General features: G+C 38.9%; 1 protein-coding gene across 7 annotated transcripts in view; it reads right to left on the reverse strand.

Annotated features, from left to right (window-relative positions):
* The window catches only part of CNOT2 (CCR4-NOT transcription complex subunit 2), a 56,748-nt gene that overhangs the window by 8,154 nt on the left and 32,659 nt on the right, over positions 1–15,935 (reverse strand). For all 7 annotated transcript variants that reach the window (XM_083463604.1, XM_083463610.1, XM_083463605.1 and 4 more), the window contains 8 exons: positions 13,733–13,855; positions 10,880–10,946; positions 7,074–7,221; positions 6,412–6,594; positions 3,535–3,614; positions 2,407–2,532; positions 1,279–1,403; positions 56–176 (listed from right to left, as the gene is read on the reverse strand). In XM_083463604.1, the coding sequence (XP_083319730.1) occupies positions 56–176; positions 1,279–1,403; positions 2,407–2,532; positions 3,535–3,614; positions 6,412–6,594; positions 7,074–7,221; positions 10,880–10,946; positions 13,733–13,843 (961 nt within the window). In that variant the 5' untranslated portion in view covers positions 13,844–13,855. The remainder of the gene's footprint in view (positions 1–55; positions 177–1,278; positions 1,404–2,406; positions 2,533–3,534; positions 3,615–6,411; positions 6,595–7,073; positions 7,222–10,879; positions 10,947–13,732; positions 13,856–15,935) is intronic.

A 15,935-nucleotide genomic window follows, 5' to 3' on the forward strand; every position in this document is an offset into this window, starting at 1 on the left:
TTTGTGAGAAAATTTAATGTAAAACAGGGGCAGGAGAGAAAGAGATTGAGCATACCATCAGGTAACACCTGGATCCCTTTTTTCTGCTGGTTATTGTTTTGCGTTGTTGAACTTTTATCTCCAGGAAATTTAGGTCCATCTGCACTAGAAGATGTCTTGCCTGATGTATTCAAATTCTATTCAGAGAAAATGTAGCAAGAAATTTAGCATGAGAAAAGACATAGAAGGACGAGTATACATAAACTGTAACCCACAGAATCCCTTTAGAGGTGTACAGAGATACGTGCTTGTGTACCATTTTTTCTTCCCAATGACAACTGTTTCCTTGTGTTGGAGGTTGATCCTTAACCTCCCACGAGCTTTGAGTGCAGCACTGTAAGGGAGGACAACAGCCTTAAAACCATGGGCTCAGAAGATTGGCTGTGTGCATATTCAAGGCGTCCACAGACCAAGCCTTTGGAATAGGGCTAAATTAAAGCTGCAGATTCTTTTCCTTTTTTAAGTATTTGTCCAGCTGATTTCACCAGATGTCATTTTTTGCTATGAGGTCTTTGCAGGTCTCCTTTTCCTTCCCCATGTTTTATAGCATCTATATCGGGGCGGAGAACACGAGCAGGAGCTCCTCAATCCCTGCTGGCCATTTTGCTGGCTGGGTGAGGATGCCAACATGTCAATCACCTGGTGTTCTAAGTGCGCTCCCGATTCTTTGAACTCATGGCAGGCTGCGAAGTCGCATGACTGGGAATGCCACGGTGCAACCTATCATGGAAAAGGTTTTCTAGTTACCGCTGATTAGCACCGACCGCAAGCTTTGCTTGCCATGGAACAGTCAGGAGTGTACTTGAAGGCTGAATCTTTGCCTGCCCAGCAGAATAAAAGATTTAAGGTGTAGGGCAGGTGGGCATAGTTGGGGGAAATGGCTGGCTTTGCAGGCCAAATTAAGAGCTGTGCTGGTCCTAATCTGGCTTGCAGGCTCCCCACTGCTGATCTGTATAAAGCCGTTCAGTGCCATGAACTGGGAAATTTGAATAGGGCATCATCAATGTGCTCACACCACCCAACTCTATGTATCCTTTACATAAAATTTAGGAAAGTAGTGGAATGCAAAATTAGTACCACAGTAAATTAGTAGACTCTGAGGGTCCATAAACCGATGCTCAACACTAACAATACAGAAGTTCTGCCAAAGTTCAACCTGTTCTGGATGAGGCTAATTCTTCCTAGATCTATGGGTTCAAAATAATTGTTTCTTTTTTTTTTAAACCAGGAGACACTTACGGATTTACTGTCATCATTACTCGATGTTGGATCTTTGTAGTTAGAGCCTGGTAAAGCTGGGAAATCTTCATTGTGTATTGAGAAGTCCTGGGTTTGCTCACTTGCTGGTTTTGTTACCATTCCAACTGTGTTGAAGATAAGTGTACCAAATTAGATATTATATTTCTGTGCTGCTATTGATTTTTCTCACTTCCATCAGCAAAATTTTCTACCTCAACAGATAATGAAAGAAGAAATTAAAAAACAGGGAAAAATATGTTCTTTCAATGCAGCAGTTTGCAGAAACTATTATAAATGTAGGTCTATTGAACCAATTCTTCATAAAAGATTTGATTGTCATTTTTAAGTTAACATTCTTACAATTAACAATGTCAAGGTATGGGAGGGGGGGCAACAGGGTGCTTTAAAAAATAAAACAAACAGCATTTAACACAGTATTATTAAAGAAAACAGTTCTAAATTGCTTGGGCACATTTCCTCATCTTATATCTTCTAACATACTAAGATAATTGGTAACTCAACACGTCATTGCAGTGGTTTATGGTGACTAAGTGCAGGAGAAAAACTGCAAGCACTTAGACTGGGAGATCTGCAGATACCCTCTAGACACAATCCTTCAACCCTTATTCACACACACAAAAATAGGCCAAGCTATTCAAGATGGGAATGTGAAACTGGGCTAAAGAGATGAATTCTTGGCTACAACAATGGAAAGTACATCAGAAATAACTGTTTGACTCACATATAGATAAAAAAATACGAAGTAGCAGTTGAAAGTATAATGGGGAGGCAGTAAGTGAAAACAAGAAAATTTATAGCACAAACGATCTGGTAAGTCTCTTGCTTCCCTTAATTATTCTCAGATTAGGAAATCAAAGTTCTCTCTTGATTTTAGGAACTCTGCCTCTTCTGGGCTTCTGGGTGAGTTGGTATAGGATTGCAGCCTAAATATGTTTTAATTATGTTTCTATTGGAATCCTGCAATTTCCTTTTGCCCAAGAAATGACATTAACTATAGAACAGTGTCAAGTATCAATTTCAACAAACCTGTTTTCAAATATCCATTGTGCCTTGTGATAAAAGCAAACTAGGCTGCCAAAGTACCAGTTTTAAGTGACACACACTCACCATAGGGTGCCCTTCCAGCTAGAGGGTTTATTAGTGGAGTTGGATTCCCACTTCCTTCCCTTCTGTTTCTGTCTGCTAGTGCCGGAAAATCTGAAAGGTCCAGTCCCGTCACATTTTCACTGCCATCTAAAAGTAAATGCAGGCAACTTAAAATTCTTCTCAAAAATTGTCTCCCATAAAAACGACACTGCAGAGTGAATAATTACTAACTCTCAAGCACCAGGGTGATATTTATATCACTTTCTTGCCCCTACAACAATAGGAAAGAAATATCCCAAAATGGAGAGATCAAGTTAGAGAGGGTCTCACACTGAAAATATGACCAGGAGCTTAACTCAAGCTAGTAAAAATAAAATGCTAATTCTTGAATGGACACAGAAAACAATTAAAAGCAAAATTAACAGTCCTAAAACCATGTTGTGGCTATAGCTACCTGGCAAAAAAGATGAAAAAACAACATTACCAACATACTGGAACAGGTTCAATATAACAGTGGTTTACCACTGGGACTACAGATGATGCAGCTCTGGCATCACTATATAATTTTAATTTAACTAGTAGTTGTCTAGTGTTAAATTACCCAGTTAATGATCCAACAGTAGTTCAAAACATCCTACATGATAGAGGGTTTAAAGAGGGGAATTATGCCTGATGTCTAGCCAGCAACATAAGCAGCTGAGTCCCAGGAAAACCAATGGATAGTTGTGTGTCAAATACTACCATCACAATTTATGACATTCCCACTGCAGTGAGAAAGTCCAGTGGCTGGGAATGGGGAGAAGGCCGTCGTTTCAGCATTGTGGTATCTGCTTCCCCTGAGATCCCCAGGACTCAGCTGGAAGAAGGTTGCAAACCCAGAACAGAAATTTGGTGGAGCTGGGCTATGATTACATGCAAGACATTTAACACACATTATTTAAGTGTCTTTGTAAATAAAATAATTTAGTTTGCCTTTTAATTTATATGACTCAGAACTTAAGTCATTTATAATTTAAGAACTCTGAACATTTATTGAAAAACATCATGAATGTCTACACAAATGTTGTAATTTTGGGGGGAACCCTAAAATTGTATAAAAAATGTGCTTCCAGCAAAGTCTCTCAAGTGTGCAATTTTAAGTGGGCTTACCTGTTCCATTAAAAATGTTACTTGATAAAGAATTATTCATTCCAAACGCCTGATTCCTGTTCATTCCAAATCCAGACATACTATAAAAAACAAACAAATAAAAGTAGAGTAATGGAACAGATTTAAAATCATCTGGTGGATGAGAGAAAATGATACATGACTAACACCTAACTAACTGTTCTTATGTGTTCTTATATGACTCCCCAACACACACAGCTCTGCAAAACATTAATTTGAACACAATATAATGTTGAGTTTAAAAAGAAAGCTCAAAATTTAAAACAAAAATCATTATTATACTGCTTCAATCTCAAAAATGCTTTGGTCGTCTTTCAGATCTGGATGACTACATTGGCTAAAATAGGTAAAGAGCTAACTGGGTCCTGCTGGAAACCTAAATAGATCCTTACAGGTGTTTTTTAAAGGAATCAGGGATTTTAAGTTGACAGCCCTTTGAGCTCTTAAAAGAAGCAATCCTCAGTACAGCTGGGATCCCATGGAATGCTGATAAAGGCAATCCATGTGAAGAGGAACAAAAAACCTAAACCCGCCGATAGAATATAATGGCACACCATTGTATTCAATGCTGATCAAAATGTTAGAATGAGATTGTTTCCACTTTTCCACGAATATTTAACTTAATAAAAACGTAAGTGGAACCTTGCACCAAAAGAGGTCAAAAAATGAGCATTTTAGCGGGGGGTTCAACGAAGCATCTTTATGCATATCCTACATTTGCTTAAGCAGGGTGTGCATTCCAAGGTTACTTTGTCTTGAACAAATCCTTTCATGGAAAATGTTAGGACAAGGTGTAAAGTGCAGCTCTGAGGAAATGCAGAAGTAAGCATCCGAGCAAGCTCTCAAAACAACAGAGGAAATTCAAAACCTCCCCAGGAAGTAGAGATCACGTATAATACTGAAAACAATCAGTATATGGTAAAAAGAGAAAGAAAAAAAGGGCTCTTAGTTGTTTCAGATTTGAAACATATTCATAAAAGTATAAAACTATTTTAATACTCAGTCTCTCTTCCTGTTTTTCCCTTTCACCAGCTGTTTGGTGTGTTTTTTCTATTTAGCCACTTCTTCATTTATACTTCAAGCGGTCGGTCCACCTGACTTTGGGGGTGAGTGCAGAGAAAGAACAGCCATGAGTATAAGATGAAGGCTATTAATGTGTTCTCCGTAATTTATTAATGCAACAATAAGCTTGTTTTAGTATGTTATTTGGAAATGGGTATCTGACGGTCAAATTCAAGATTCTTCAAGTGAAAAGAATGGAACTGCTAATGAATTATCAGTCGCATTCTAACTGACACACCTGCCTTCCATTTTTAAAAATGCATTGTTTGGCATAATTGGTATTGTTCACTGTCAGAAAACTGGAATGATGGTCGAACAGGTTTCTGTTTTAACAGTTCTTATTTAAAATAAACTCGCTGCAGGAACATATACAGTTCTTTGTTAGCTATTGCCCTAGTAGTTTATGCCTTGGTACAATTTATGTCTAACACTCATATTCTTAAAGCACAGTAATACCAATATTGCACCTTTTCCAGGCTAAAAATGTTCAAAAAATGGATATTACATTGACCAACACACCCAGCGAGTGAAAAGATTTCTCTATGAAACAACTGCACAAACACAGAAGTCTTCACTGCACAAAAATTGTTGAGAACTGAAGCCAGTTAATAATTTAAGAGGTTTTAAAAGAAACCTTGGCTAAATTTGATAAAGTACTGATATGACCTCCCTTATTAGCAATTGTATTTATTTCCTTATATGAAGATCTACATTACCTATACTGCAACTTAAATACTAAATATATAACATTATTTTACTTCCTATTACCACTTTCGAGTTATTCGGTGTGGAATTATAAATACATGATACCAGTGTACTAAATTTTATTTTTGGTCTACAAGCATCCAAGACTGAATCTCAGCAGGTTAACATGACTAGAAGGTGTTCCGTTTCAAGTTTGCTTTCTTTTTCTAGTCCTTTTACAAAAGCTTGGATCGGGAAGAGTAGATGATAAGCACTATCTCAGGCACAGGCAAACTCGGCCCTCCAGATGTTTTGGGATTACAGCTCCCATCATCCCTGACCACTGGTCCTGTTAGCTAGGGATGATGGGAGTTGTAGTCCCAAAACATCTGGAGGGCCCAGTTTGCCTATGCCTACACTATCTTATCCAGAGAAGCCAGTTATATTTATGTAAGGGCTTGATCTGTTTCAGAGGCGCTGTTCTGGATGGAAGGAAGGGCAGCTTGTGGGGCATGGGTTTATGCCAGAAGAAGAGAAGCTCCATTACATACATGAAGTTCATGTATTCATATCGCTCCTTGAGCTGGGAAAGTTGACACATTTAACACAAAGCTTGGCAATAGGAGCTAACTAATCCTAATGCATCGCAAGTCAGCTTTGGCTGCTGTTCCCACTTGACCAGTAAGACACCCCTGCTCACAATGGCTCTTCCTCATCCTCTCTTGTCCCTCATGCACCCTCAACCTCAGCTGGAGGGTGGGGAGTTGGCAACACACTGGAGCAGATCTTGGCTGGGGTGGGGGAAAGTCCTGCTGTGCCAATGGAACACCACTGGTGTAGCATTCAATACAATCCTAAATAATTATGTTTTGATACATTTGATTTAAAAAAGTTTTGATTTTAGTTTGCAGGGCTGCAAAAACTGGTGAAAGCATTTCAAAAGAAACCCAGCCAGATGGGCGGGGTATAAAAATATTATTAATAATAATAATAATACCCATTCACTTTCCCACAAAAATTGACCTAATTTAACTCATAACCCAGCTTTGAAAATTCAGATCATTTGCTTAGCTCATAGCAGCAAATTGGTTCCTAATACTGAACCTGCCTTACCTGTTCACAGTAAAAGGTTGTCGAGAGGGTTGTTGCTTTGGCATACAGATTATGCTGGGTGAGCTTCGATTGGGGCTGCCTAATCCCGAACTACTCATGCTGTTTGTCCTGCTGGGAATTCCGATGCCCTGACCGACTTGGGAGTGGTTCATCATATTCCTAGGATTCATAGGCAATATACCCCTGGAAAAGAAGATCCAACAGATACAATGATGTTCAGCAGAATATCGTTATTTTGAAGCAGTCAAAGCAAACCATTCTTTTCAGAATTGCATCTAAACAAACTGGCTATTAGAAACATACGCATATAAAGAGCTGCCTGTATTGTCTACCTTGACTGGCAGTGGCTCCCAAAGTTTTTCCCTCGCTCGGTTAGTTTCAGATTTTTTAAAAAGGGTGAGCAAGTTTAGGACATTTCATATATATATATATAGTGTCTTATTTTAACAAGCTGCACAGCAGAATGTGAGTATTATTTTCCAAAGGCTGGGATCAATATTGCATTACAAGCTTTCCTCCAGTACCCTCAAAACACAAGCCGTAATCTAGAAAATTAAAACATTGTTCTTTTTAATGTATGTGCACTGCAAAATAATTTAAAGTAAAAACATATGCTACATATTTTAGGAACCCCTGCAGAAATAAGTGCTGTCAATAAATACCTGCTTGGAGATGGAGGCGTGTGAAGTGACATTGTTGGTACCCCTGTTGTTGGCGTTACGTGGCTCGGTAACTGAGTGCCTTGCGATAAGCTGCGATTTAACTGAGGGGTATTGTTGCTCATTCCCCTCATTGGAAGGCCTAGTGCACCTATTGGAAAAAAGTCAGAGGAGTGGCAATGTAGAAAATTAAGGAAGACAAGTATGGTTTTCGCAAAAATGGGTATTCATTCTGATTTGACAGCCAAATGTGCTGGGTAGTTTTTTAAAAAACAAAAATGCACACAATAGGCTATCTTTTTATGAAATCAGTTCTAAATTCAGTGGGTGCAGTTTCCAAACTCTTTTTTTTAGTTGGGTGAAGGGAACTTCGTTTTGGAGATAAATTACTTACATATATATTAATATAAAGTTTCGCCTGAAATGTTAATGTGTTTGATTGACAAAACCTTTTTTTTAAAGTGAGATTTTCAAGCAGCAGCTATGTTTTAGAACTTATTTTTAATTTGAAGGGCACCATAAGCCTCCTAAGCAAATATTGGCTCCAAACAAACTTCACTAACAGAAACTCTTCCCAGATTTTTAAAAAGTGTATACCAGAAGTCTTCATTTCCAGTATTTCTTGGTGGACTGTAATGTCACTTACGCTGATTTTAAGCTCCACTGGCTTTGTTCAGGCTGTGTTAATTATGACAGGAACAAACCTAGTCTCTCCCCAGACTTGTATGTTTCCTCTCCCACTGCAGTGCCATGAAATCAGAAGCTGTTGCTTCCCATTTAGATTAAGGAGATTATCATTTCATCTGAATCCTAAAAAACAGTTAATCTTAACTATGATTTATTGGGGGCGGGGACTCAGCTTCATAAACTACTGTTTGAAGTTACCCCCAGTCTGTTTGAAACAAAGCAAGATTAACCAGAATTTGCTGGGTTCAGGTGACAAGTGGCAGTTAATCAAAAAGAGACCTGACCACTTCACAGCTATGCAAGAAGAATGAATGCCAAAGGAAACTAGGCATCGAAACAGAGTCACTAAGTGCTTATGATTGAAATCCTTCACCAGCTCACTAGACAATGGCTGGTTTTCACATTATAGTTATAGAACCACAGAACTGTGCAGGCTTCTGGAAAGGAGCTCAAAGTGTCTTCGCTCCTCCCTGTTGTTTTCATTCTCTCTTCCTTCCTTTTAAAAAACCCTTATGCTAAATTAAATCAAGGTTTGGCTTATTGTGTCATTTGAACCCAAGGTCATGTATAAGCTCTCTCCTTGCTAACTACAAACTGCAGTCAAGGTTCATTCTCCTCTTTTGCAACACATCTGTGAATATGGACACAATGAGTATGTTATGAAGCTTTATTTGAGGTCTAGACTGTCTGAAGTATCACAAACTTCTGCAGAGAAGTTTCTATATTCCGAAAACCAAGCCACCTAAAGGTATAACAAAAAAGACTATATACCTATATGTTAAACAGGGATATATATAGGCTTTTGTTTTACCCAACTTTGTTGATATACAAGCCCCCACCTTTAAACTCATTTGCCCTTGTTAAAGATAATGTATTAAATATCCAAGTGGCAAACCTACTGATTTGCCATTGATCCATTGCATGTGACACATTTGTTTGAAAATATAGAAACATTTTTTCATGTGCAGTATGCAAACTGGGACTACTCAAATTAAAAAAGAGCAAGAAGGAAGATCAGAATAGAAAAAATATGTACTGTCATCAGTTTTACAACACTCTATGTGTTGTGAAAGAAGCTGTTAATATTGGTTTGCCTAAGAGCAATCAACAGTTCTTTTACATGCATCAGTTGGTATGTATTTATTTTGGAGTGGCTTATAAGTTGTTTTAATCTTCATCGTCATAAAATATATTTAACTGATTCCTAAGTGTCTGCATAACTTGGAATTTTGAATATGGTAAGTACTGTTTATCTCAACATGCTGTGGCTCTTTTTAGGGTCTGCTGCTGGGTTTGATTTCATTTTGGGCTATTGCTGTAAATCACGGTTTCAGAGATAGATCTGCATAATATTAAAAAGCACTTGGAAAAGGAGAAGGCATGCCCTTGGTACAACTTTTCACTTTCCATTTTCAGTCAACAAAGAAATAGGCTTCTTAAAGAGTAGACTATATTTACATTGCAATACCTTCTATATTATTAGTTTAAAAAATAAGTGGAAAATCAAAGTGAAAACCACACCCTGGAACATTCATTATGCCCAAGAAATAATGTTTAAGTCATTACTTTCAAAATTCTGCACTATTTATATTAATGTTGAAAATGCTGATTAATTGGTACAATATTAAAGTCAATTAAAAAGCAGTGCATATGTGTCTTTTGTTTTGCCACGGGGAGCTCTAGCAAAGATCTTAAAAGGTTTGCACCTAGCCATTTCCCTGAATGAGCATTGCCAATATCCCTGACAGCAGAGACCCATTCATCCATGTGAGTCTGGCTCCTCAGGCCTCCAACAGTTTGAGCTAGGGCTGTGATTAGCCTTTGTTCTGCACTGGGAGCTGTGGCTTCATGTGCCAAAACCAACATTACCACCTGAATTGTCTAGCCAGGCTTCCTACTGTTTGCTACTCCTGCTTGCTCTTCACAGGGAAAATTTGTGCCACAAATACCACCATGCCTTCTTGCTCATGAATATGGGTATGGAGAGAAACAAAACATCAGGCTATCAACATGATTGGTTGTTTTTTTTTAAAAAAAATGTGGAATCCTAAAACACTTTAGTTGTGAGGAATTAGATGTTATTAATCATGAGAGCAATTCTGTCTATATTATAGCTTAACTGGCTAATATGAAGCGGAGAAGTATTAGCACATTGTTGCACCACGGGGAGAATTTCTTGTGGGCAGTTAAGAGATATTTACATTTGCCTGCTGAAATGAAGATAAATTCCTAGACAGTCTTGTAAGGCAAAGGAGTTGCTTTTGTCTACTTTCACTTTTAATTCCTGTTGGCAGTTTATCCAGACTTGGAAATAATCCTGACCTACTGAATTATTTCCAGATATCCGCTAAACTAATAAATTCAGCCCAGCTGTTTTTCATTTTAGAGTCAAGGAGAGGTTGCCCACCCCAAAAGTCATGAGAAATCAGCTGTACTTAATAGCTATATAACCCGATTTGCACTTCACATCAAACCATAGTTAAAACAGACTATTGTTTAATGTGATCGAGCAATATGCTTGTTGTACAGTGCTGAAATTGCAAGCACTTCCTTCTTCTCTCACTCTTGCCACACTGCGAGGAAGCAAGTTGTACTATGGTCCTGTATGTTTCTGAAACAAACCACATGCTTCTGTTTCCTCCCAACAAACCACAAGTGGTAAGCCAAGCTGGTTTGTTCACAGAGAAATAAACCACGAGGCCAGATTCAGATAATACAAGCTAAATGCCCTATTTCCAGGCAAGACAGCAGCAACAAGAATGGAAAAGATGCAATTTCAGCAGCATGAACCAGGACTATGCTTGTTCACATTAAACCATAGTTTATTTTAACTATGGTTTAATGTGGTGTGTGAACTAGGCCTATGAGAGAAAAAATCCACTGCCCCATTGAGGATATTCATCCTCTTGTAACCTAGGAAAACCTCCCTATTAGACAGAAGGTAGGCCACTAGAAACGTATTTTGCACTCCGTTGACTTTTCAGGGGTAGGTTAAAAAAAACAAGATTCTAAAGATAGACTGAAATCACAGTGGTAGGCAAAGAAAAGGCAACATTAAGCCAGCATGTTTGCAAAACAACTTATACAAGCCTGTACATTCACATATAACTTAGAATACTTACTTTGATGCCCGTATAAACTTGCCCCAAACTGAGACAGCTGACCTGATGTTGAAGGTGATGCCAGCATCTAAAATGGTAAACAAAGAGTCGGTCAAGGATAAGATAATAAAGTATTTCAACAATATTAAACTCTTTAAGAAAATTAATGAAGGCAGTTGTGAAATCATCTACTGCAGGCATGTTTTAACTGCAATTCATGTGTTTGGGGCAAGCATGTAAAGGGAGCTAAAGGCAGTGTGGGACGCAGGGGGCGCTGTGGGTTAAACCACAGAGCCTAGGGCTTGCTGATCAGAAGGTCGGTGGTTCGAATCCCTGTGACGGGGTGAGCTCCCGTTGCCCGGTCCCTGCTCCTGCCAATCTAGCAGTTCGAAAGCACGTCAAAGTGCAAGAAGATAAATAGATACCACTCCGGCGGGAAGGTAAACGCGTTTTTGTGCGCTGCTCTGGTTCGCCAGAAGCGGCTTAGTCATGCTGGCCACATAACCCGGAAGCTGTACGCCGGCTCCCTCGGCCAATAAAGCGAGATGAGCACCACAACCTCAGAGTACGCCACGACTGGACCTAATGGTCAGGGGTCCCTTTACCTTTACTAAAGGCAGTGTGCAAAGAAGGCCCTGCTCCCAACCTCCCAGTGAACTCTGGCACCCTTCGAACTTTCTTTGTGTGTTGGGTGCATAGGTCTGGAGTTCTAAGCGTGCTCATATGAAGATGTGTAAAAGTAATAACGCAGGGTTCTTGGCTAAGAAGAGGCTTCTGAGCATGTTCAGCTTAGCAGCGCCCTTCTTTGGATCTTGCATTAAACACCATAAGTTTGGAAACAGAACCAGCAGTCACTGGGAGTGCAGCCCTGTGTGCATGTGCCCTCCCCACTTTATATCCACAAGCTTTTGCCTAAATAGGACTACTGTTAGTTACATTTTGCTATACGGAGCTGCGTACAAGGACTCAGTTTTAGTAAACTGAGATTAGGAAGGTTCTCTAAGCTAGTGAACACCACTAACAGAACAGATAATGGAACGTGCAGGAAGTATCTGAGGTTGCGAAGGCAGCACTTGTGCTTTTGCACAGCAGCTCCCAAGTGCCCCTCTCCTACGAAATATGCCCTAAAAGATGGAGGTTGAGAAAGACTGAGAAGCTCCCAAGGCACCAACGGGAGTTGCAGGAGGAAGGGGGAGGTTGGAAAGCTCCAAAAACACAGATGGAAATAGGAACAGTTAGATGAGAAATAGTACCAAAAGAGGAAAAAATACTAATAAACTATTCAGGCTCTAATTCAAACTCATCACATTTAATAAAACAATTTGACATGAAAGGGGGGAAATTTCTCAATGTGACACTCAGAATGCAAGGCTACCCATGATTTATTAATACTCTCGATTCACCATAAATTTCTAACATCCAAAATTATTATTCAAAACTCACAGAGAAAAATGGTTCTATGACATATGTGCAGTAATATGCACACTTTCTGCATGCACACATTTTGACTTGCTATCAGCACAATAAACCTAACAGAGATTATCTGACTCACTAAGTATCATTGACCTAGTTCTCAGTCTGAGCTGTTTCGCTCAGACTGCAGGTGGAAGTTTACATCATCAATTGCCCCTGTACATAAAGCATCTCTCTACATAGGTAACTGTATGGCAGGGTGTTCTAGGCAGGGTGTTCTAGTTTAGCTTTCCAGATTTATTTATTTTTTCAAAACAGAGGGGTATTCAGTCATATGAACTTTCTTCCACCAGTAGTCTGAAGTGGTACTGCCCAACAATAGGCTTGCCACCTCACTGAAAACTAGCCTACTGAGAACTTTGTCACCAGTAGGCAGGTCGTCACAAAGTAACTAAGCAGAAAAGCTTTTGGGAAATTGGAAAAGTGATTTTATTTTTCCTTTCTCAGGCCACTAATGTATAAGAAATGCCTCAAGAATGTAAGTATTTGCGGCATAGGGAATAGGACAAAGAACCGGGGGGGTGGGGGGGTGGATGGACTTATTATCAAGGATGATCAACCACACAGCCATATGCCAATGAAAAGCTCTATGAGCATAAATAGCATTTCTATCTGTCTGAAAAACTGAATACTGGAATGTTTGGAGTGATCCCTAGTTTGCATTTAGTGCAAAAGAGCCACTGGACTATGAATAGGTGCATTATAAAAGCTTTCAGGAATGACTGGAGGCAAAATGGGGCCTCCATATTTACAGGCAGCAGAGCAATAAACTTCATATTCTGAATAACTGGAGAAGATTATTTCCTTCATGTCCTGTGTGATAGCTTCACAAGGCACTCAGGTCTGGCACAAGAACAACCTATCCATTTTATATTTCCTAGTTAGCTGAAGGGCATGCATTGCCACAGATCTGTGTGGCACAAACGTGGAGCTTGCAAACACTCAAGTACCATGTGTGCACCTAAACATGATATCAAATATTTTCCAGTTGTTTATTCAAGAGATTTTGCCTACTGTGCCTGCTTTTGTTGTGTTTTCTTTCATATTACTATTTTATTGTGAATTTTAATCTGCAAAAGCTCCCTTGAGTAATACATACATATTGGAAAGTTGGAGCAAAAATGCTTACATAAATAAATAAGGTGGTGCCTAGAAATGTGATTATAGCACTAAATATGTTAAATGCTAGCCACGAATGCCAATTTTTCCAGTTAATGGTTAGATCTACACTTGAGGACTTGAGCTTTCCAATCTATCGCAAGTGTGAACACTTATGCACATTCTGTGCAGCATGTATGGTAATTCAAGCCAATTAACTCTGGTATCCCTGATTACAAAATCATGTAGTTTTAACCAGTTTAAAAAATGGAAAAAAATAAGTTAATGTTAATAAAAACTTACATCTTTTTCTGATCGATGTGGGAACATCGAAGGCTGGCCGTAGTACATGTTTTCATCGTGGTAGTCACTGTCGACTCCCTCTACAAACTTCTTTCTTGAAGCACCAAACATGCTGTTTGTCACCTGCATTATAAGAATATGGCATTAATCTCTGGAACAAAAGTAAAGCAATTCCTGAATTTAATGATGCTTAAAAACACACATACATACTCCAGTTCTAACAATTTGCTAAACTATGGTTTACTGTAATACACCTCTACCACAGGCAACAGGAAGCATTTGCTTCTATTTGTTTGTTGAAAACCAAAGTTACTCATTATATTTGAATCTCTCATTTGGGGAATGAACCGAACTTAAACCAGGATTTGTTTCCCTAAACCACAGTTGAAGTTAACCACATTTCTGGTTTTGGCTAAAATGATCACCAGTTAGCTGAAAACAGAAATGAAAGTTTCCAATCTTCTTGTGGCTGTGACAAAGAAGGGAGCAGAAGCATAGAAGCCATAGTTTAGTGTTACATATCTGAACCTAATCATACTCATTCTTATGTAGCACCTCCAGCTCCACAAAACAAAACGTGTTAAACCCAGCACAATGTATAGCTTCTCTCAAACCAAAATTCTACAGTGCCAAACAGCAAACCAGTTCCCTAGCTATTGATGGTTAACAGTTTGATCTATACATGCCTACTCAGAAGTTCAATGGGAGTTACTCCCAAGTGGATATAGAACTGCAGTCTACACCACTCATTTGTACACACTACTATTAAATAATCAATTGCCTTGTGTTCCTAAAAATGCACAAATTAATTTACTACTTGTATGTCCTCACAATAACACCATGAGGTAGGCAACTATTATACCTACTTTGTTAATGGGCAGTGGAAGCTAAGAAATGCATACAATACAAATCTCTGCTTAGTCGTAACATTCTTAATTCTTTACCAACAGGGATGTGTGTTTGGAGTACTGTAGCAATGAAGGGCCCAGACAGTGATAAAACAAAGTCATATATGATGATGTCCTCCTTAGGCCAGCTTCTTTTATATCCAGCCACTAATGTTCAGTGAAAGTTATTGCACACTCTCTCTCTCTCACCCTTTACAGATTAAAAGCAATTTCCGTACGTTAGGAACCCAGACTGTATTATTTATATCTTGGTAAATATGTTTGGTATATTAAAAGAACAGTTTAGTCAGACAATAATACGAAATTGAAGTTACTTTTTATTTTGTTTGTTACAAACTGAGCTACAAACTGCTGAACTGTAAGGAACCTGAGCTATAAGGAACCTCTTTGGTTCTGCTAGTTTATGAGGAGCAGGCAAAAACCGATAAAAACAGAAGAAACAAAACAACATTAGTAAAACAAAAAAAATTATTATGTATCCTACAGTACTTCACAGTGTCAAGCAGACATAAAACACTTATTTCCATAAAGCAACAAAGACTCAATAAATATACCGTACAGGTAAGTTAAGTACACTTTCAGCTCTTTTTTGTTGCCCTGTACTATGCTCCAGTCCTTTGAGGCCTAGTGAAGGACAGAAACAGATGCACCAACTATGCCAACAAGAGGAAGCCCACAAGCAAAGAAGGCACTGAAACCTTCCTTCCTCCTGTGACAATGGCAGTGCCCCTAGAGGCACAAATGCATCTTGCTCTTAAGGTTGATAGTAGTAGTCTCTGTTTACAACTCAGGGCTTGTTTGTCCTCAGTGCACAGGAGCTGCAATGATCTGACACTATACATAGTCTTACAGAAAGCCTTTGTGTTACATAGCTTTTAGAAATCATTTCAGGGGAATAAATATATGAACACCTTGGCTTAAACATTTTCCCCCATCATTCTAAAAGAAAATATTCCATAATCCATTTCCCCCCCTGAAAACAAACAAGAAAGCCTTTTTGGGGGTGAGTAGGATGGAATCCACAGTTCCCCCTTCACTCCTCTAATTTTTATTTCACACAAAAGTAAATTCCAGGTTTTCCCAATACACTTAGGTAGCTCTCTCACTTCACAACTGGCTCACAAATCACCTACAAAATGGAATGCAGTATTTAACAGGCTAAGGGGATTATCTCCTCTTTTACTCTAGCTGAGCAAAGTGATGATGAGCTGAGAAATTGTTGGTGGCAGCTGCTGCTCCTAGCAAGGGTGAAGAAGAGTAGAGTCAACCAAGGTAATCTTGCACGCTGTGAAGCC

This window comes from Podarcis liolepis (assembly GCF_965112155.1).
Source record: "Podarcis liolepis genome assembly, chromosome: 10".
NCBI classification, from domain to species: domain Eukaryota; kingdom Metazoa; phylum Chordata; class Lepidosauria; order Squamata; family Lacertidae; genus Podarcis; species Podarcis liolepis.